This window comes from Ptychodera flava, chromosome 16 (assembly GCF_041260155.1).
Source record: "Ptychodera flava strain L36383 chromosome 16, AS_Pfla_20210202, whole genome shotgun sequence".
Classification (NCBI taxonomy): Eukaryota; Metazoa; Hemichordata; class Enteropneusta; family Ptychoderidae; genus Ptychodera; species Ptychodera flava.
Window position 1 is genome coordinate 10323623 of NC_091943.1, and position 25006 is coordinate 10348628.

General features: G+C 34.8%; 1 protein-coding gene across 4 annotated transcripts in view; it reads left to right on the plus strand.

Moving 5' to 3' along the window:
* Positions 1–25006, plus strand: part of LOC139152787 (sushi, von Willebrand factor type A, EGF and pentraxin domain-containing protein 1-like) — a 60274-nt gene that overhangs the window by 27481 nt on the left and 7787 nt on the right. For all 4 annotated transcript variants that reach the window (XM_070726123.1, XM_070726121.1, XM_070726120.1 and 1 more), the window contains 8 exons: positions 3633–3767; positions 9682–9864; positions 10230–10412; positions 11416–11613; positions 19646–19814; positions 21150–21292; positions 23156–23326; positions 24269–24451. In XM_070726123.1, the coding sequence (XP_070582224.1) occupies positions 3633–3767; positions 9682–9864; positions 10230–10412; positions 11416–11613; positions 19646–19814; positions 21150–21292; positions 23156–23326; positions 24269–24451 (1365 nt within the window). The remainder of the gene's footprint in view (positions 1–3632; positions 3768–9681; positions 9865–10229; positions 10413–11415; positions 11614–19645; positions 19815–21149; positions 21293–23155; positions 23327–24268; positions 24452–25006) is intronic.

Below are 25006 nucleotides of genomic sequence, written 5' to 3' on the forward strand. Positions count from 1 at the left end.
CTGTAATATGGGAGCAGTGTCATTGACACTATTTTTACCAGATTTTTAGGGTTGCCATTATAACTCCAATTGATTTAATTTGCAGTTTATTAAAACCATACATGCAACACAATGTGATTGTTCAGATCATACTATACCCCTTCCATCTCACTCTTAGAATGGCAATTTAAATGACCAAAATACTTGTACCAGTTTTTTAACAATACAAAGTTGACGGTGATTTCAGGTCAGGTTATCCGATCATTTTTGTGTATCGATCTGTACTTCTTCAGCTATTTGTCAGATATAAATCAACTTCATTCAAAGTGAGCACAAAGACTGCTATCAAGTTAAGGATACTGTATGTCAGATTGCTTGGCAATATGTTTTGCAGTGATTGGGAAGGCTGAAAACACCAATGTGAAAATGGCCCCTTCCAATTACAAGCAAAAATGAATGAGCCATTTTGAATTTAAATTGGCCCTGCAGAAATTCTAATGGGCCCTACAGTCATGATCAAATAATTGACTAGTTACTGTCAGGCTATGAAAATTTAATGTTAAACTCACATGCTGTTATTTATTTGTTCTGTAAACAATATACATATTGGAGAGTGCAGTAAGGCACAATAAACTATTAAAAATCCATACATTTATCTGATGATGATGTGGTAAACATTGTTCATGATGTTGATTTTGAATACTTTCAATGAAGTTGCAAACATATGGCAAAAGTTTAAATGTACACAAAACTGCAATATATAATGAAACATGTGAGCATTTTCAGTTCATATCTGGTTTAATGTTGACAAATGCAAATAAAAATTTAGTGGTAGATGCGTACATTGCACACCAGGAGTGGTTTTAATGGGCTAGTCTGGGACCAATGATTGTAGTTACCTATTAAGCTGACATGTTGCTAATTTAAGGAAACTAACAATTATTAAATCTTTTTGAAATGTGCTAATTTGCATAAATTAGCATACCTAATAGGCTGATCAGAAAAACTACATAAGATATGGTCAGATATCCTTTTGAATGATTTCATTGAATTCAGCATCTTTGAAAACCTAAAAATTGAAAATTCTATGTTTCTATGTGGAAGAATAATCAAGATATTTGATTTTTGCATATTTAATTGGATGGAGCGACTTTATTTTTCTGTGAAATCACTGTTTTTACAGTCAGTGAAATTTGATAATTTTCAAATTTTGACCGCATATAATTTGTAGTTGAATAATTTTTTTCATAGTGAATGGCCATAATTGGTTTTAAAAAGAATATTGCAACAGGTTTTAAGCTCTCATCAAAGTTATTGATGTATTATTTCTGATATATTGACATCAAAACTCATTAATTAAAAACGTTAAAAAATTTTAATGAACGGCAGATAAAAATACGAAAATTTAATACTTTAAAATCCTTTATCTCCAGAACTACTCATCCAATCTTGATCATTCAAGGCTTGTTTTGTTCAGCTCAGTGAGATCTTTAGATTCAGTCCAATTCTCTATTTCTAATATTTAAAAATGGCCTGACATGGCTACAGAAGGTATAGGTCATGTGGCAGAGATACTAGAGGTAACACAGGGCTCGAACTTAATGGTTGCCCGTTTGCCCGGGGCAAGTAAAACCTGACATCGGACAATAAACATAAATTGCACTTTCTTGTTCGGGCAAGTGACAGACTTTGATCGAATTTACATGTTCAGGAAAAAAAGACTTGAGAAATTTTGTTGATCAAAGCTCACTGTTATCGAGGTTTAGGTCACTGAATTACCAGTGCGCGTTTCCATTATGATTTCTGAACATGTATCATTGATTTTACGCTAGTGGGCTTTTATTTGCATAAAATGTATCAAAAATAAGGTAATAATAATGTAATGTACGTTACTATGAAGTACCCGGGAATTGGTATCTGAAGTGAGTTTAGGGTCTTTTCTGTAGAACTTTTGTCTTTGGGGGGAGGGGGGTCTTCCTTTGAAGCGCATCCTCTATTGACTAAAACAATATCGGGGGGAGGGGGGGGGGCGTTAATATAAACGTCACTGTGCTGACCCGTACCTGCCATAGCATAGACACTTTCTACATCGTGCCATGATGCAAGACTCATATATGTTCGTTGAGCAGTCTAATGATTTCATGTTCAAAGAAAATACTTGCTGACTACAAACTTAGCATATTCAAGGGTCAAGAAAAAGCAGATGATGGTCAAAGTCTAGTGGTACCTCAAGGATTGCCATCTGACTTGGTCTAAATCGATACCATAAACACTATCCAAGTTACATGCAAGGTAAATCGTACTGTGAAGATTTGATCTATTGTCGAATTATTTGCCTCCTTAAAGTCATTGTCTATACAGAACTGATAGACGATGACGCTTTTTGACCATGAGATACAATATTGCATGAAGAGTTTCTGTCTGCTAAAGTCTAAACTGTTGCACTATCATAATAAATGTCACTTGCAAACAGGTTCCTATGTTCTATTATTGTCCGGCATTGAACCATGATCAGGCCTGTAAACAGACAAAAAAATTTGGTATCATTAGAAAGATAATTTACTTATCTTACAAATGACATATTGTAACATGTAATATCTTGTATAGTTTTCATGATATATGATCAAAACTTACCCCATACCCCAAAGTTTACATTGAAAATTGCAGTCATATTGACCTGTCGTCTCATAGGTCATCTGCTGAGCATGTTTTTGAACATAACCTCACTTGTTAGGTATCATTAGAAAGATAATTTACTAAACTAAGTAAATTATCTTTCTAATGATACCTAACAAGTGAGGTTATATTCAAAAACAAGCTCAGCAGATGACTTATAGGAAGACAGATTTAACAAAAATGCATGCAAATCTGCAACACTGTGATTTTGTGGTACCCTTCAAAATATGACTATTACAGCTGTAGAATCCCAATATTTTTTCTGTTAAAAGTCTATTTGATATTTCTTACATGTTCCTGTATCAAATAAAACAGATTTAATACAAAGCATTGCATTTTTTATTATGCCTAGCTCAAAAAATTGGTAGAATTTGAGATTTACTGTAATTTGCAATGTTAAATTGTGGGGTATGGGGTAAGTTTTGGTCAATTTTCACAAAAACTGTAGAAGATATTGCATAGTACAATATGTCATCTTAAAGAGGAATAAATTCCTTTCTAATGATACTAAACAAGTGAGGTTATGTTAAAAAATAAGCTCAGCACATGACTTACAAGAAGGCAGATTTGACGAAAATGCATTTGGGTTGGAAAATTGTGATTTTTCGGTACCCTTCAAAACATGACCATAACAGCTATTGCGTCCCTATATTTTTTCTGTTAAATTCCATTTCGTATTCTAGGGATCCCAAGGCTTCTGAAAAATACAGGTTTGTTATCCTGTGGGGGGGGGGGAGGGGTTGCACGTAGACCCCCTCTAGCCCACGGACTATAAGGCCTCTTTCAAGGGCTGGCTTTCCCTCCACAGTTGTAGAAAGGGTAGGCTCCTCCAGATTCAAGTCACTTCCAAAATAGAAAAATATGACAATGTAAGGTCATTCATACAATATAGGAATTGATGTCCCAGTACATTAGGGATTGTCTTTAAATCTATAAAACTGCTTGTAAGATGTAATATTTAACAATGTGTTTCAAAGGTCGTTCAAGGTTATGGTACCGTATCAATCTTCCTCGTATTCAACTTGAAGATGAAGGGGAATATAGATGTGGATTGTTTGAAGTACATCAAGTTGAACCATCCTTGTACAGCAAGGTTACCATTCAAGTTTTACGTAAGTATTAGTTTGTGATTTATCTCAAGGACTTGTTCAAGTTGTTGGCTTTAATTATGTTCAATAGCAGTGATATGTAGAGTGCTGATGTTCTATTGAAGAGTGCTGTGGAGACATTAGAAGTAACTTTTAGTTTTGACACTTTCTGGACCAATAACGAAGCTTGCAGTTACATGTAATTGAAGTCTGAATGTCAACAGTGACAAGTTTTGGCCATTGGAAGCAGATATCTTGCAGTATGGACATCGTACCTCATTTTGATGGTACAGCAAATGCGTTAATTGTAAGTTTTGTTATGAGTATCTGCCTAGACATATAAATCTATTATTAGTCCGGCAGCCAGTGGGGTAAACCTTGCTTTGTGGTCTTAAGTTTTTTTCTTGGTGGATTTCGTTTGTCAAGACCACCACAAAAAGAAATATAATTACTGGCCCTCTGTCAGCATTGAGCAATTTGAGAAAATTAGCATAATCAAATGGCCGCCAGCTTATTGCACTTTGTATGAGAAAGAAGACTCAAATGGCTTTATACATACTGTAACTTTGTTTTTTCTCGTTTAATCACCAAGCAGTTGCTGACGGCAAACTAGAACATAAATATTGTCATATATTATTTGAATGAAATGCTAATTTGCATAATTTCAAGATGGCGGCTAGCTGTAAACATGTCCGGCAGCCAGCTGCCAGTGGGGTAAACCTTGCTTTGTGGTCTTAAGTTTTTTTCTTGGTGGATTTCGTTTGCCAAGACCACCACAAAAAGAAGTATAACTATTGGCCCTCTGTCAGCATTGAGCAATTTGAGAAAATTAGCATAATCAAAATGGCTGCCAGCTTATTGCACTTTGTATGAGAAAGAAGACTCAAATGGCTTTATACATACTGTAACTTTGTTTTTCTCGTTTAATCACCACGCAGGTGCTAACGGCAAACTGGAACATAAATGTTGGCATATATTATTTGAATGACATGCTAATTTGCATAATTTCAAGATGGCGGCCAGCTGTAAACAATTCTTTGTTAAGCGTAACTCTACATTATTATCATTTACTGTACTTTGTGCAGTTATTTTAACACAGTAGCTTTTACATCACTGTTTTAATAGTTGCACGTACATAAACTTCTTTTTCTGTTGCAAATTTAATGTTGATAATCAGACATGTAAGCAGCCGAATAGTTTAGCCTTCGCCCATTTTCGAGTACTTGTCTGTTTACTTGTAAAAAGATATAAACTGATGCCGACAGTGTTCTGGTAATTGTGTTTCACTCTGCTAAGAGCCTCTGTTATGTTTCGAAGTAAGTTAGTGATCTTTATGCCTTTGCTGAAACCAACCTGAGTTGTGATTTTCTAACCCGAGTCAATGATTAAGTAAGGTGGGAACTTTTTCCTAGCTCGACTATCAATGCATTTTATGTACATTTAAGAAAAAATGTTGTGATTTACACTACTTTCGAGGTTGATATGGAATCTGCTGACGTCACATTGAATCCATGATTAGTCACACTTTGTGTATCAGAAAAATACTACGGGTTTGGAGTACAATGACTTATAGAAGATATTTCCAAAGTTACTCGGGTTCTCTAAAGGTGAAAAGGGGAAGGCGGCTCAACGCACCATACTATTTTTGAGGATGTTCAGTTTTTTCGTATGTTACTCTTAATATGTGTATTTTTGGGGGGGGTTAATTTATTTTTGGATGTACTATGACGATTCGTCGTTCGGTCTGTAGTGTCAAAATCATTTGTGATCCATTTCAACATGCATTTCGAAACTCTTAAATGTGAGTTCTTCTTCAGTCTCTTAATATTGTTATCTTTATTTTGTTCGTTATGACCTCTAGCATTACATTTGTTCATTTAGTAACGAAACTATTATTGATATATTTGGATCTGAATCCAATCCAGTGTGAGATTGTATATTTGTATTGTCTGTGTATGGCCTATTTTTCTTTGGATGTTGTTGAACTTTTTTGTTCTTTACTTAATGTATTTATTTGTTTGTTTTTTCTCCTTTTCGTTGATCCTTTGCGTTGATTTTGGCTCTTACTACAACTTATTCATCTTTAAGTTTTGTTTCTCTTGTATGCTATTATTGGTTTTTCAGGGAACAAAAACTGAAGACGTTCATCGCTTTCAATTATTTTCCATTTCATTGTTACGGTAGTGCTTTTATATCTTTTGTTCTAATTTGTGGACTGTATTTGGTTGCGTATGTATATTAGTTTTGTTATTATTGATTTTCCCTAGTTTGAGGTACGATTCGCACTTTGTGTGCCCAACTTCCTTTTTCTGATTGTGCGATTTCTGTGGTCTTATAACCTTGTTTTGTTTTTGTTGTTTTTTCCTAAATTCAACTTTCTTGTCAAAGTCTTGGTTATTATTATATGTTGTTACACGGGCATATCTCAGCAATTTACCTTAATTAAACCAGTAAAAATACCTTTTTGGGTCGCACGAGTTTCTGGCTAGATATTGAAATGGTCTGTTATTTTGGTGTGAGTTTTTGTGTCGAGAGTTCTCCCTTTATTGTATCGTTGACTTTGTAAATCATTAATGACACTTTGAGGAGAATACTCTATTGTAAATTTGAAAGTTCAGTGTAACTTATTGATGTTAGCCATAAATTCACATTCAGCTCAGTTTCTGTTCCCGCATAGATCATGAAAACATCATCTCTGAATTGTTTCCAAAAGGAAAGTCTGCTTCTGTGTAGTTTAATGACCTCAGTTTCAAGGTTGTAGAATGTTGTATCAGCGATTTCCGGCGAAACTGGTGAACCCAGGCTACAGCCACAAATCTGTTGGTAGACGTTTCTGTTAAATTCAACCGTGTTATGTTGCAGAATTATTGTTGGTAATTCTTTAGTGGAACGCTTCGATCTTTTCTTTATATTTTACAGCTGTAATTGATAGTTGATACTGAATCAAGTGCGTTTGTGACAGCTTGCTTCAGTTTGTGGAGTATTTGTGTACATCGAGATTACATCCAGAGTGACTAGTAATGCATTATGTTGTATTGTTATCTTGCTTAGTTTGTTGGTAAAGTCCGTTGTATCTTTAATGTACATTGGCTGGTTTTGTACAATCAGTTTTAAGAAATAGTCTATCTTATGTATTCCGATATTTTGTGTGTTGGGCTAGAGCAGCCATAAATAATTTGGACCGTGACGACAAATGAATTTTGCTGATGCTGGTGACTTTTTTGAATTTTTGGAGTGGATACTGCGTTGGTGTGCATATTATGTGTATTCAAAGGATCATGATATTTGAACGTATCATTTGTCTATTTGTTTATTTTAGTACATGTCCGTGTAGTTTTCTGGTTGTGTTGTCACTGTCATTAACATGCACTTTTGTATCGTAATCTAGTCTGTGACTTTCGTCAATGTAATCTGTTTAATTTGATATTGCTATTCCATTTCCCCTGCCTTTATCTAATGGTATTACGGTAATTTCATGGTTCAATTTGATAGTGTTTTAGTGGCATTTTTTTCTGCCTATGTTATGGTAGATTTGGTTGTATTGAAATGAATTCGGAATTTTCCAGGGATAAATTTTAAGTCTCTATTCAATGTTATTTCAGGAGTTAATAGTTAAACACAATTGGAACTAATTTGGGATAATTGGATGTGACGTAATGTCGATTTTATCTTCAAATGTAATCTAATCTGCTTTTCTTTTATATTACACACTTGTTTTTATGAGTAATTTGCGATACTGCAACATTCAGCTATATGGCACTGAACACTTTTCAGAAATTCGCAAAATATGAAAATCCGTCATCCCAAATTAGTTCCAATCATGCTGTTCATATTCCGAGAGATATTTTGATACATTTAGAGTTCTTAGGGATTTGTATTTGGTACGCCTGTGTGTGTCTTATTTTTTGTTTGTTTCTTTAATTAATTCTTTTCTTTTGCTTCCATTATCAGAGAAGATTTCCTCAATCTGTTAAATTTTCTCTGTGTGTATTTTGAATATGATGGCCTGGCCATTGTATTTCAATGGTAGTTCTTTGGCTGAAAAATTTGGTGGCCCTGAAAAAGAGCCCTTTGGTTTGGTTTGGGGAAGTAGTTTTTTGTACGTAACAACTTATATTTTGAGTTAATTGTTATTTGACTTCTTCTTCGAAACGCCCGAGGAGCTTCTTTGCTTGTTGTATTTGGTCTCTTTCTGTTAGAGATTGTATTCCTTGTAAGACTGTTTTGGTATTTTCATTTGCCAGTTATTGGACCGGTTATATTTGTGTTCGGGCACGTGTATAATGTTGAGAGAGGTGTATGAAACACGGAGCCTACTTTTACCTCGTTGTAGACTATAGTGTCCCAACACTGTGTCAAAATTATAGAAGACGAAAATATTAAACATATTACGAGTAAGATAGGAAAACACTGAATATCCGCAAAAATAGTATGGTGTGTGGAGCTGCCTTCCCCTTTGCCGCACCAAGTCATTTAGCATTCATTGTAGCATTGTTTATAATCTACTTTGGTACAGTTCAAGCTTTCCTATAAAATATGGTTTATGTGTTAATTTATGCAAATTAGTATTTAAATTTATTCATCTATGATTACTAACCTTATTTTAGTTGAAGCACTAATAGAAATGTGCTTTTACAAGCAGACTTTAACAATATAAAGCCTACTTCTACTGCTTCCAATGGTAATTTGTGATAATTTTGTGTTAATTTATGCAAATTAGTATTTAAATTTATTCATCTGTGATTACTAACCTTTTTTAGTTGAAGCACTAATAGAAATGTGCTTTTACTAGCAAATTTTAACAGTATAAAGCCTACTTCTACTGCTTCCAATGGTAATTTGTGATAATTTGGCGGCCATTTTGTTTAGCTAATTATCTAAAATTGCTCAATACTGACAGAGATCCAGTAACTATTTTTTTCACTTTGCTTATCTTGACTAGCAAAATCCGGTTTAAAAAAAACTTAAGACCCTAACACAAGGTTCAGGACAAAAAGTGGATTTGGCTGCCAGACTACATTGAATTATCCATGACAATTAGTCTTAATATTTCTTTCATTTCATACTTTATGTATAGTTGCAATTTTTCATGTACAAGCAACACTATATATGCCACTTAGTGAACTATTACATTAATGTGTAAAATAATTCTTGCAATGGTAACCTTTTATGTACCATGAACATAAACATATCGATCAGTTACAAAGTACTGGTTAAGGTATTGCAAAATGTAATTATCAATGTTTGCCACCAGTTGATATGACTTGATGAATAAATTTTACAATGCTTGTCATAGATGAGACCTGCATATGTATGATGTCTGATTGAGAAAGCATGCTTACAGTATTTGATAAATAAATGCACTAGATACCATCTGATCAAAATATGACACCAATACAATATTGTGCATTAAGGTAATAATGTGTACTTTTTTGCCCCAGCAAACTTTTGCAATTTTCTGTTCATAATCAAGAATTCTACAAATCAGAGTACAACTGGTGTGCTCAGCATTACTGTTACCATGGAGGCAATATAACCTCAAATCTGTAAACATTTGAGATTTAAAACTCTCATTGTTTACATCATCGTTACAAGTATATTCAATTACCACAAAACAAGATGAAAACAATTGTCAGTGCAATTTTAATGAGTCTAGTAGACAAGCTTTGGAGTTGAGTCTGGACAAGCTTGCAGATCAGCAACTATTTGACACCTAGAATTTTTTACTCGACTCGACAAAGCTTGCCAAGCAGCAAAGATTTGCTGGAGTTTTGGAGTTGAGACAAGCCGAGCAGCAAAGATTTTTGGAGAATTGTCCATTGACAACATACACTCTTCCTGTAATAATACTTATCTCTTCATTTACACTTCTTAAACAGTGATCAAGTTTCCACAAAGACTCAATGTAGCACACATGTAACAAACTGTCTATCAACAGCAAAGTGTTCGGATCCAAGATGGAAAGTTGAAGGCCATGTAGATATTGAATCCAATGTCTACTTTTCACCCGGAGAGTCAGTGATGTTTGTTTGCAAGTTTGGGTACAGACTCAATGGTAACCTCATTCAAATATGCTTGGAGGATGGCACTTGGTCCGGTCAATCACCTCAGTGCAACAAAGGTTTGCTTGAAATTACTCAAAAACAACCTTGATTTTGCCATTTTCATAGCAACATTATGTTGGTACATAGGGCTGCGCATATCCAGCAGCCCATGGCAGGCTCATTGGTCAGAAGTCTTTATAACCTGACTGCCAGTTTTATGCTTCAATTTATGTAACTCTTTTGATGAAGCATGATCTGTTTTGCTGGGAGCCAATGGGCCAGTAGATCTCAAAATAATTTCCTCACCCCAGAATTAAATCTTGTGAAGCTATTTTTCTATCCGAGGAATTCCGTTATCTACCAATACACAGGTATGACATTACTGTCCTTGACATCGTGAATGTTAGACAGTGATTTTATGAAAACATTATCATCTGATCAGTTTGTCTAGGAGATGTATTACCAGATCCAAAGAATGGATACAGCAATTGCGTCTATGCAGGAGATTACACAGCGACACAGAAATATTATTGTTACTATGGTTACAAATTTTTAAATCCTGATGAGAACATTGTGTCATGTATTGATGGAATATGGAATGGAGAACCACCAAAGTGTGTCCCAGGTAAATATTTATCACTCTCAATTAGCAAAGACCCTTCTGTTTCTCTGGACACAAACCTGTAATGAACATTATTTACAGGCATGAGTATTATGAGAAAAATAAATCTTAAGAAAATGCAAAAAGCGTAAATTTCTTTCACTTTCATTGTACGTATAGATATGTTCTGAGTGCATGCTTGTTCAATCAAATTTATACAAAAAACTTGTACGCACATGGGGAAATAAATGTCAAAAATGGTCAAAAATTGCAAAATAATAAATTGTTGGCCCTAGAAATTTAAAACTTGATAGAAATATTTCTGTTCTGATGCAAAATTGTGATTATTCAAATTAAATTAATATGATGAGTAATATGCAAGTGACTAAATGTGCTAACTGGAGGACATGTATAGAAGTATCACCGTTCGCTGATTTGGGCCATGCCTACTCGTTTTAACAGGTTCAATAATAAACTGGTGGTTAAATAATAAATCGGTGCTAAAAGTGGCTTAAAGTTAGCAATTTCTCCCTGTCAGAATGGTGAAAAATAAAGAAAATTGAAAACCTAATTTGCCTAATTTTCTTTGATATTTGGTAGGTATGCTTTTTATGTTGCTCTGAGCTGTTGTTAAATAAGCTGATAGGTTTTGAAAATTCGATGATAAACTTGCCAATTTTTCTAATTATTTGACAAAACACCTTATTCTTTGAAACTGCCTATCTGACATGGTAAGAATTTGGGCTTTTGATTCCCATTGGCAACTTTAAATTTGAAATGTCCAATGATGATCTAGTTTCGTGATGTAATTTTTGGATAATTTCTTTGTTTTGGTAAAGATATCAATACTGAACCACACTCCATTGGGAAACATTTTTGGTGCTATTTGTTTTAAAAAAAAATTGTTCACTATCATGACCCAAATTAGAACTTACCTTTTGAACTAATGGCAGTTTTCACTTTCTTCATTGCATATAGTGTCAATGAACATGCCTTGTTTTATCATCGATAATTTTTCTATGTACAGTTTCTTGTCCTGCGTTGACCCCACCAAACTTTGGAGACGTGAGTTATGTCCAACATGATGGTGCTATTAGCAATCATTATACTGTCGGGTCTACAGTCAGTTTTACATGTGATCATAACTATGTTATGCATGGCTCAGACAAGTGTAGCTGTCAACATAGTGGACAATGGGACTGTGATACGCCTCTCTGTCTCCCAGGTAAGAAAATTGTTTAATGCATCGTTAGTGAAGACTACTTTTGAATCCATACATGTTTATTTTTCTAAGTTAGAACTTGTTTATTAACAGGCTGGCAGCTAGGTCACACCTGGCAGCACTGCGACAACATGAGTCATAAATTGTACAATCATGTAATCAGCCAAACCAAAGAAAAAACATGTAGCTATAAGTATGTCCTGAAAGTAATGCAAATTTTCAACTTTAAATGTATTAAATTCAGGTCTGTAGTTTGTTTTTTGTTGGTAAAATTTAGTTTTTGGCATCCTTTCACCTGATTATGATCTCAGCCTATAAGCAGACAGTACTGCTATGAAATTTGGCTTTTTAACAAATAAAACTTTATTTAAAGTGGCAATTTATATCAAAAGTCTGGCATTTCATATTTAGGATGAGAGATGAGAAGAGGGTTATGCACAAAATATTATCTTGAAGGACTTGGGCTCCAATATGTGGAGTATTGAACTCATTATCTGTCACTCATCCAATATGTGGAGTATTGAACTCATTATCTGTCACTCATCCAATATGTGGAGTATTGAACTCATCATCTGCCACTCATCCAATATGTGGAGTATTGAACTCATTATCTGTCACTCATCCAATATATAGAGTATTGAACTCATTATCTGTCACTCATCCAATATGTGGAGTATTGAACTCATTATCTGTCACTCATCCAATACTGGAGTATTGAACTCATTATCTGTCACTCATCCAATATGTGGAGTATTGAACTCATTATCTGTCACTCATCTAATATATGGAGTATTGAACTCATTATATGTCACTCATCCAATATGTGGAGTATTGAACTCATTATCTGTCACTCATCCAATACATGGAGTATTGAACTCATTATCTGTCACTCATCCAATATGTGGAGTATTGAACTCATTATCTGTCACTCATCCAATACGTGGAGTATTGAACTCATTATCTGTCACTCATCCAATATGTGGAGTATTGAACTCATTATCTGTCACTCATCCAATACGTGGAGTATTGAACTCATCATCTGTCACTCATCCAATATGTGGAGTATTGAACTCATTATCTGTCACTCATCTAATATATGGAGTATTGAACTCATTATATGTCACTCATCCAATATGTGGAGTATTGAACTCATTATCTGTCACTCATCCAATATGTGGAGTATTGAACTCATTATCTGTCACTCATCTAATATATGGAGTATTGAACTCATTATCTGTCACTCATCCAATATGTGGAGTATTGAACTCATTATCTGTCACTCATCCAATATGTGGAGTATTGAACTCATTATCTGTCACTCATCAAATATATGGAGTATTGAACTCATTATCTGTCACTCATCAAATATATAGAGTATTGAACTCATTATCTGTCACTCATCCAATATGTGGAGTATTGAACTCATTATCTGTCACTCATCTAATATATGGAGTATTGAACTCATTATCTGTCACTCATCCAATATGTGGAGTATTGAACTCATCATCTGTCACTCATCCAATATGTGGAGTATTGAACTCATTATCTGTCACTCATCCAATATATAGAGTATTGAACTCATTATCTGTCACTCATCCAATATGTGGAGTATTGAACTCATTATCTGTCACTCATCCAATACGTGGAGTATTGAACTCATTATCTGTCACTCATCCAATATGTGGAGTATTGAACTCATTATCTGTCACTCATCTAATATATGGAGTATTGAACTCATTATCTGTCACTCATCCAATATGTGGAGTATTGAACTCATTATCTGTCACTCATCCAATATATAGAGTATTGAACTCATTATCTGTCACTCATCCAATATGTGGAGTATTGAACACATTATCTGTCACTCATCCAATACGTGGAGTATTGAACTCATTATCTGTCACTCATCCAATATGTGGAGTATTGAACTCATTATCTGTCACTCATCTAATATGTGGAGTATTGAACTCATTATCTGTCACTCATCCAATATGTGGAGTATTGAACTCATTATCTGTCACTCATCCAATATATAGAGTATTGAACTCATTATCTGTCACTCATCCAATACGTGGAGTATTGAACTCATTATCTGTCACTCATCCAATATGTGGAGTATTGAACTCATCATCTGCCACTCATCCAATATGTGGAGTATTGAACTCATTATCTGTCACTCATCCAATATATAGAGTATTGAACTCATTATCTGTCACTCATCCAATGTGTGGAGTATTGAACTCATTATCTGTCACTCATCCAATATATAGAGTATTGAACTCATTATCTGTCACTCATCCAATGTGTGGAGTATTGAACTCATTATCTGTCACTCATCCAATATGTGGAGTATTGAACTCATCTGTCACTCATCCAATATGTGGAGTAATGAACTCATCATCTGCCACTCATCCAATATAATTGTACTCATTTTCAGTCCACTATAGGGAAAAAGTGTGTGACTAGAGCGAGAAACTGACGCTTTCTCGCAATCGGTGAGAATCTGTTCTTATTCTCACCGCTGTTGGTGAGAAAATTTTAATCTCCACTGGAGATTGGTAAAAAATGCATTCCTTGGTGAGATAATCGCAATCATACCAATCCGTAATCCAATAACACTAGGTCAAAATTTGTAAGACAATAGTTGTAAACATAGACACCAAACAGCACAGAACAGACAGTAAATAGACGGTACACAAACAAAGTCATATTCGTGAAAGAAAGATATATGGACCTCTGGCCAGAAGACCAAGAAGTGATGTCAGGTGTTTCGAAAATAGTAAGCGCATCCTGCCCCACATGTGGCACCCGCCATATATCAATCTGTAAGTCAGATAGGTAGTGGTCACTAACTAAGGCCCCATGTCACCGATGCCATCAGTGATCATTTGTCGAAGAGAGATATCGTATTTATCAACCAGCTTGCGATACCTGCCAAAAAGCGTTTGAATGTAGAGACAAGTCTTGCTCTGGTGTAACCTTGATTTAACAGTTTGAAAGAGAGATGGCCATGTCTCTCTACAAAATCACCATATGAACTGCATGCTCTTGCATATCGAATAAGCTGGGAAATGTATACCCATAAGCAGGTGAGAGTGGAATATTACTGATGAGGTGTGGAAAATTATTATACTAAAGTTGAAATCATCTCTCTTGTCATATAGCCTAGTAGAAAGGTGACCATTAGAGTCAATTCAAGTAAAATGTCCAGATATGAAGCAGAAGAGGCCGTTTCTGTAGTCTCTTTAATCTCCAATTCTGGAGGATAAATCATAGCGAGATATTTACTGAATTCGGAGTTATTCAATGAAATAACATCGTCTATGTATCTAAATGTAAGGTTGAAAGTACGAGCTACAGAGACCTTTTTCTGCTTGATAAGGTTCTGGATAAATTCTGCCTCGTATGAGAACAGAAATAAGTCGGCAAGTAAGGGAGCACAGTTAGTGCCCATGGGAATTCCTATACACTGTTGGAAAATGTGTCCTCCAAATTCAACAAATATGTTGTCAATGAGGAAATCAAGCATACTGATAATGTCTTTCTCGGTATAAAACACTTTAGCGTTAGTTGTATTTTTAACAAAATAGTAGAATTATACCGTAATACCTCATATTTGTAATGGCGTGAACCGTTTTTTGTAGAAAAATGCTTGGTTGATGATGTTTTTCAAGCGCTCTTTCAATTTATCATGTGGTATTGTGGTATACAATGTGGAAAAATCGAAAGTTTTAATAGATGTTATTTTGAAACAGATCTTGATTTCAAATTTTCCAAGAGTTCCTTTGAATTTTTTAATATCCACATTTGATTTATACCACTCCGAGAAAAGACAACATCACAGTATGATTGAAGTCCCCGTTTAACAGTACAAAGAACAGAAGTCAGTATCTTCGATAACTCTGTTGTTGAACATTTTGAAGATCCTGCGATAAACCTAGCTTTGTAAGGTGTTTTGTGGAGCTTTGGTATCCAGTATAAGCTAGGCAACTTATTATGGTCATCCTTTGTTGTAATATTAAAATTATCCATGAATGACTTATGGTTTGCCAAAATTTCAGATTTGTTGAACATTGATTGTCTGTAAGTGGAGTTGGTGGAGCTCTTAGTTACACCAAGTTCGTCTATAAGACATTCAAAATAATACTTCTTACAGACAAATACAATGTTATTGGCAGCTTTATCAGCAGGGACGACAACATATTTGTCATGGATATCATTCAAACACTTAACAGCATCAGGATCTTTAAATACAGAATAGGGTCTTCTGCAAATATGTGATCTTAGTCGACCAATACGGCCACGCACTATTTTCCTCACAGATTTGACCCATTCTGACAGTGTGTCCAGCTCTACATCCTCCCTTTTAGCCCATTTCCTGGCATATTCCTCAACTGAGTCCATATGATCTTAAAATTATGGTTCCAGTTGATCCTGCGAGGTTCTCTAAACTTGGGTCCACAAGATAATATCTTACGAAGATGGTGATGTTCAACCAAGTTCAGATCACCAGTGATGACATGGCCAACTGGAGTATATTTGAAGGGAGATGTAGAGCAGTCACAGGATGCTGGTGTTTGAAGGAATTCATCAATTTTTAAGTGCCGCAATGCCTTATTGTAATTGAATATTTTATTGTAGATTGTCTTGGTGTATTGATATGACAGAATAGGTACAGACTGGTTCTTAAGTATACAGGTATAGTTGATGTAACCTTTTTGTTGTGTAGTATATTGCTGATATTAATGGCATCAATTCCTTTGTTAGTAAATGGAGATGTATGAAATGACGATGACCATCAGTCATAGGTTCAGCACGAACAGGCTTGAGAATTAAGTGTGAGAACAAATTCTCACCGGTGAGAATGGAAATTCTCACTAAGTACAGCGAGAATTGAAATTCACTGGCGAGAATCATCAATACTCGCCTTTCGGAGTCTTTATGATTCTCGCCAATGAACAATACATTTTTTCTTTGGCCTTATTTGAACATTTATCATGAGGAATCCACGCATAAGCATATTGGATTAGTGGCAGATAATGAGTTCAATACTCCACGCATTGGATGAGTGACAGATGATGAGTTCATTACTCCATATATTGGATGAGTGACAGATGATGAGTTCAATACTCCACATATTGGATGAGTGACAGATAATGAGTTCAATACTCCACATATTGGATGAGTGACAGATAATGAGTTCAATACTCCACATATTGGATGAGTGACAGATGATGAGTTCAATACTCCACATTTTGGATGAGTGACAGATAATGAGTTCAATACTCTATATATTGGATGAGTGACAGATAATGAGTTCAATACTCCACATATTGGATGAGTGACAGATAATGAGTTCAATACTCCACACATTGGATGAGTGACAGATGATGAGTTCATTACTCCACATATTGGATGAGTGACAGATAATGAGTTCAATACTCCACATATTGGATGAGTGACAGATAATGAGTTCAATACTCCACATATTGGATGAGTGACAGATAATGAGTTCAATACTCCATATATTGGATGAGTGACAGATGATGAGTTCATTACTCCACATATTGGATGAGTGACAGATAATGAGTTCAATACTCCACATATTGGATGAGTGACAGATAATGAGTTCAATACTCCACATATTGGATGAGTGACAGATAATGAGTTCAACGCTCCACATATTGGATGAGTGACAGATAATGTCAATACTCCACATATTGGATGAGTGACAGATAATGAGTTCAATACTCCATATATTGGATGAGTGACAGATAATGAGTTCAATACTCCACATATTGGATGAGTCACAGATAATGAGTTCAATACTCCACATATTGGATGAGTGACAGATGATGAGTTCAATACTCCACATATTGGATGAGTGACAGATAATGAGTTCAATACTCTATATATTGGATGAGTGACAGATAATGAGTTCAATACTCCACATATTGGATGAGTGACAGATAATGAGTTCAATACTCCACACATTGGATGAGTGACAGATGATGAGTTCATTACTCCACATTTTGGATGAGTGATAGATAATGAGTTCAATACTCTATATATTGGATGAGTGACAGATAATGAGTTCAATACTCCACATATTGGATGAGTGACAGATGAGTTCAATACTCGATATATTGGATGAGTGACAGATGACGAGTTCATTACTCCACATATTGGATGAGTGACAGATAATGAGTTCAATACTCCACATATTGGATGAGTGACAGATAATGAGTTCAATACTCCACATATTGGATGAGTGACAGATAATGAGTTCAACGCTCCACATATTGGATGAGTGACAGATAATGTCAATACTCCACATATTGGATGAGTGACAGATAATGAGCTCAATACTCCATATATTGGATGAGTGACAGATAATGAGTTTAATACTCCACATATTGGATGAGTGACAGATAATGAGTTCAATACTCCATATATTGGATGAGTGACGGATAATGTCAATACTCCACATATTGGATGAGTGACAGATAATGAGTTCAATACTCCATATATTGGATGAGTGACAGATAATGAGTTCAATACTCCATATATTGGATGAGTGACAGATGATGAGTTCAATACTCCACATTTTCGATGAGTCACAGATAATAGTTCAATACTCAACCTATTGGATGAGTGACAGATAATGAGTTCAATACTCCACATATTGGATGAGTGACAGATAATGAGTTCAATACTCTATATATTGGATGAGTGACAGATGATGAGTTCAATACTCCACATATTGGATGAGTGGCAGATGATGAGTTCAATACTCCACATATTGGATGAGTGACAGATAATGAGTTCAATACTCCACATATTGGATGAGTGACAGATAATGAGTTCAATACTCCATATATTGGATGAGTGACAGATAATGAGTTCAATACTCCACATATTGGATGAGTGACAGATAATGAGTTCAATACTCCATATATTGGATGAGTGACAGATGATGAGTTCAATACTCCACATTTTCGATGAGTCACAGATAATGAGTTCAATACTCCACATATTGGATGAGTGGCAGATGATGAGTTCAATACTCCACGTATTGGATGAGTGACAGATAATGAGTTCAATACTCCACACATTGGATGAGTGACAGATAATGAGTTCAATACTCTATATATTGGATGAGTGACAGATGATGAGTTCAATACTCCACGTATTGGATGAGTGGCAGGTGATGAGTTCAATACTCCACATATTGGATGAGTTACATGTAATGAGTTCAATACTCCACGTATTGGATGAGTGGCAGGTGATGAGTTCAATACTCCACATATTGGATGAGTTACATGTAATGAGTTCAATACTCCACATATTGGATGAGTGACAGATAATGAGTTCAATACTCGACAAATTTGATGAGTGACAGATAATGAGTTCAATACTCCACATATTGGATGAGTGACCACTATAAGGAAAAAGTGCTTGACTAGAGCGAGAAACTGACGCTTTCTTGCAATCGGTGAGAATCTGTACTTATTCTCACAGCTGTTACAGACAAGATGGCTATAGTACAATTTTCCTGTATTTGAGGTACTTTTTTAACAATCACATTTTGAAATTTGAAAGCATTTTTAAATAATTTTTTGATATGTAAACCCATGTAAAATCATAAAAACAAATTTCATTTACAAATCCTGCTATACACATCTTACAATTAATAGTGTCAACATATTTATAACTAATTTGGTAGTATTAAGTACAATCCAATCATTATTAAATTCAAATATGTAAAAAAATATGAAAAATTAAATTTTAACATTAAATGGTGTCATATTTCAGAATCATGGCTGCAAATATACAATTTTTATATTCTTTGGAGAAAGTATTAAGTAAGGGAGTTATCCTGAAAATTTGAACTAAATATCTTGATTCTAACACTTGAAACTTGACATTAACTCTGAGAAAAGAATTGGTGCAAACATGGCCTTTCCAGCCACCTAAATATCTCAACTGAAAAATGTTTAACTTCTACAATTTTTTTAATAATTTGAATCATCAGCAACAAACATTGCCATCAAATATGGATCAAGAAATATAAATAATGGGGACATCATCCAAGTGTACCAAGGCAGAGATGTTTTCTTGGATTGTAAACTGATCAGTAATCATATAAGTGGTCTCTCTCTTGGTGATCTCCACTGGAACAGAGTAAATAATAGAGGTCAAAGGTCAGTTGATAGTGATATTCTCTCTGTGGATGTATAGAGTTAAAAGTAATTGTACACTTAATTTGGTTACCATAATGTCTCATAGTTTGTCATCAAGGACGTACCAGTACACACTGACTTTCATGAGCAAATATTACCATATGGTTACTTCAGGAACAACTTAGAGCCCAATATGAATCCGTCTTTGGCCATAAAACAAACAGAATTGTAGCAAGTTTTGAAGTATTTTCATTTGCTATATCATTAATGGCATATATGTGGCGTAATTGTAGAAGAACAAAAATAATGAAACAACAATGATGATTACAGCAAATTTTATTAATCCCTCTGGATATTTGCAGGGATACAGTTTAATAGAATATGCTCAGTCCATCTGCAGTCAGTAGTCAAACTTAATCAGACCTATTTAATTCATTACAAGGATAATGTACGGTATTTATTACATACATATGCAGGTCAGTTTATGTTGTGATATAATCCAACATGGTACTCACTCACCGCGGCCATTTTGTTCCAAATTAATCATGTCCACATGCTATTACTCAGACGTACTTGAACCAATTTCATTGAATCTTGGTAGAGGGACAGTTTACTGTGACATACATGTACACATGCTTCTCAATTTGCATTGCAGTGTGTTCTGATATGGCTGCCAGATGGCATTGTTTTGTTGTTACGTCCAGATCACAGACATGCCTAAATTGATATCATAGCGTAGTATGAGGTACATAATCCACATCAATTTATGTTGTCAGTCAGTCCAGTAAGACCGCAAGGTGGCAGTATTTTTTATTTTTTCACAGCCAGAGCTATGCCAACATGCCTGAACAGATCTCATTCAAAGTTTATGTATAGCATTCCATGAGGACATGCATGTGCAATTAACTCATTATTTAATCCCTGATTACTTAAAACTTGAACAAACTTTACAAAAAGTCTTTTTTTAGTTGCATGTGTGGATGAGAACTGTTAACTCTTGTAGTTGGCCTCTATTTTTCCCGTTTTTTTTTGTCTCGTGTGTATTCTTGTTTTTATCTATACTTCACTCGATCTCCGTAAAAAAATTGATGTATCACTGCTATGGAATTACTGAATGTAAATAAAGATTAAATAATGATAGTCAAATATAATTATAAAGCAGAATATTAACATGTAATATTGCAGCTTTGTACAGGTCAAATAGTTTCCAGTACCTGCATTTCAATAAAAAACTGCAACCAAGTCATCAGCAAAAAGCATCAACAGCTGCACAAAACATATGATCTAACTGGGACCATGTCATGTATGGTTATCTTGTCAGACAGTCCTAACATGTTTGTACAATGCCTTTGTTAGAGTTTCAGGAGGATTTGAGCAGTACCTCTTTTTTGAAGAAAACTGTTTACGTCTGGGTATTTTGTCTATTTCAACATTTGATGAAGCAAAATATCAATGTGGAACTGATACTGCAGCAAGTCAGGTTACAATACAAGTTCTGAGTAAGTTTAAAATTACTTTGTTTCATAGTATGATAGTCCTTGGAAATCAACGGATATTCATTATCGATGAAGAATATTTATTGGCCAACTAAAATCATGATGATTGTAATCTGTCTATTGAAGATGAGAAAATCTAAACTAGCAATTTTGAATCCATTGTAGATTGTTATCGAGCATGGTTCTTTTTGATTCAAGAACAAAATAAAACTAAATCACAAAGGAATATTATCTGATTTGTTCGGTAATGAATAGTTATCGACAACGAGAATGGATCACATTGCACAACAATCTCTTTGGTTAAATGAAAATGAAATGAAAAGCCTACAGAGATGCCTAGAACATTTTAGGTTCAAAATATTGAAACATGCATATTTGACCATTATTACTGCTCACATTTGGTATACCAATGTGAGGTTATCGTATAAGCTGAAGTCAGTGGCGTCCGTGTATATGTGTGTATGTATATATGTATGTGTGTATGTATGTACCGGTATGTACCAGTATGTACAGTATGTCTATCAACATTAAAAACACACGAACCGCTGCAAGTTTCAGCTTGGTATTTGGTGTGTGGATGCATCCTGGGCTATAGGTGGGATTTTATTCAAATGAAGTTTGCATTGCCAAAATTATGCAAATGAGCTTACAAAATGTGAAATGGTCAAAAATTAATAACTCAAGAACCACTGTTTTGATTGCTTTGAAAATTAATGGGCAAGTACCTTAGGTGGACCTTATACAGTTATATGTATATTGTGAAGATATCTTGAATTTTGTATTTTTGCTGAATTTTTTGGTTATATTTCTCATTTTAAATAAAAATTATTCTTCTCTGAAACCGCTGGCCCAATTGCTCTCAAGTTTAGGTTGGATATTTGCCAGGATGTTACCCTTCTAATTTGTTGAAATTACAACAGAATTGGCAAAATTACCGTTTTTGGGCCAATTTTGTCATTTTTGGTCAAAAAATCATAAAAAATATTTTTTTCTTTAAAACTGTTGGACAGACAGCTTTTATATTTGGTGTACAGTTGCCCAGGGATGACAATAGTTGGATATGTGGAAATTGTCCAGAAATATGCAAATTTGTATTTTTAAGACAATTTTGTCATTTTTGGTCAAGAAAACTTGTTCTCAAAAACTACTTGTCTGATAGCTTTGTAATTTGGTATAAAAGTCCTGAAGGATGTTATCTTCTGCTCAAAGTGTTGGGAAACCCCAAATTTGTATAATTTAGGTAATTTTCTCAGTCTTTGACCTTAAATGACCTATACCAACCCAGGATATGTTGTGAGACAGTGGTTAAGGCCGTGAACATAATTTTGTCATATTTGGTATCAATTCGTAGTGAAATTTGATCCAGAAAACTAAGCTGAGGTTAATTTTTTTCATTTTGGACCAATATTTACAACTTTTCCATGCAAGACACACATGAACTGATAAGAAATTTCAATCCAGGATAATTCCAGATGTCATAATCACCCCCCACCGTGCAAGGCATTTCACCATCTGTAACTAACTTATAAGTGCTGTTTGCATTTGAATGACAGCACTGATAGCATTTTAAAAATCCCCAAGGTTGTAAATAAATCACCTACTTTACATTTCCCCACTCTCCCACCTTTTCTTTTTGTCAAGCCTTCTCTTGTTATCCATACCTCTCATTGTAAAGTCCCATATTACACCTGAATGAACTTTTTATATGATTAGTGATTAAATCAGGATTTTATTCCTGCTCATGATGTAAGTTTTATATGTCTAGCAACAGAAGTTTAAAATTTCAAAATATATGCATCTTGCCAAGTTCATAAGAAGACATATTTTTGAACAATTACTATCAAACATTTTCATTTTAACATTAAGGAGAATGTCCTGAGTTAGTGTTGCCACAAAATGGAGTCATTTTTGGGATGACGATAAAGGTTGGAACAGTTGCAAGATACCAGTGTGATGAACGATATCGTTTACATGGTCCACCAGAGAGAGTTTGCCAACAGGATGGTACATGGACTGGAAGTACTCCTACGTGTGATGGTCTGTCATTTCCGATGGATTTCCATTTCTTGAATGATTGTTTTATTTTCCAACTCAGTACAATAAAGATAATGATTGTGATGAGGTCTGTTGACAAACTGACATACCGCAACAGTCACTGAAGGTGGACAGTTGCGTATACGTTATGTTTACTTTTTTGTAGGTCGGACACAAGTTTTTGTACATAGTATTGTAGACAAAAAGAACCGACTCATTGGTATGTTTGGATAGAACACACAACTCAGACACTGAAATACTTGTTATATATGTTGATCACGTTGATGATTAGATTTTATAAGTGTGTCAGTGTAGTTCTGATTGGATGAGAGCTCAGTCATGCTCATACCAGCAATGGTAAAATAGCAATGTACAAGTGCTACAACAGGCCCAGCAACTAGCATAGAAGGTTACTTGTGGAGACATAGAGACATGAGGAAAAACCAGCATTAGAACTGATTAAATGATTGAAATTTAAGAAGATGTTTAAAAATAGAGTAAAAATATACGAAATTATTCAGAAGTGCCTTGATTATGAGAGCATTTAGCTTGTGGTTTGCCACGTACATCACCATTGTTAATTTTTCTGGTCTGTGTGCCGTTTAGCCAAGTACTGGTACTGTGTATCCTTCTCATTAACAATGCCTAGTCCTTCAGTGCCTGAAACACAAAATTGCAATAACCCCTCTTTGAGGTTGATATACACTCACTTGATTTGGCTGCAATTGGCTCTATGCAGCACTCGACAGTGTGTCCTGTGCTTTACATGTATGTCACATGCAGTACCAAAATCTTGTGTATATACCCACCTGCAGTAGAGATATTGCGTAAATATTGATACTTCAAACTTCAAGATATCAGAATGGAGGGATATTATTAAAGTTGCCTGTAAATACTTTGTATATTAAATGTGTTCAAGAAATGATGTTGTACTTTTTTCTACAGTTTATAGCTGTGGTGAGATAACTTTTCCCGAGAATGGTTATTATAATGGTAGTTATAACCATGAAGGACTTGTTGGTGAATATCTAGAATTTGCTTGTGAACTTGGATATTCTCTTCTGGGACCCAATATTCTACATTGCCAAGACAACGGAACATGGAATAAAGAACCTCCGCAATGTCAAAGTAGGTCACTCTGTATGGCTTTCTGAATTTTTGTATAAGGACTGTTTTCACTTTTACAGTCTCATTGCATTTGTGTTAAGACTATGTGCAGTTTTACGTCACATTGTATTTGTGTTGAGACTGTGTGCAGTTTTACAGTCACATTGCATTTGTGTTGAGAGTGTCTGCAGTTTTACAGTCACATTACATTTGTTAAGACAAGTGAAGCCAGGAAATATTGCACAGGTTCGCAGCCATTTTAATGAACCATTCCTTTCGTAGTGACTGTAACACTTATAATAACAATATTTAAAGAAATGCACCTGTATTATCTAAATTTTTAGCAAGAACTCACAGTACAGTTGACAGCTTGAGTCACAAACATTGAAACAGATGAACTTAGAATATAATTATGATATTCTCAAAGGTGCTGTAGCAATATTTAATCTATTACATCTGCATATAACACATCAGGAACAAATCAACATAAAGTTTTCAAATTTTGGAACTAGCAAGAGCAGCATAATGATATTGTGAGGCGATGATTGTCTACCACTTAACATTTTATGTTTTGTC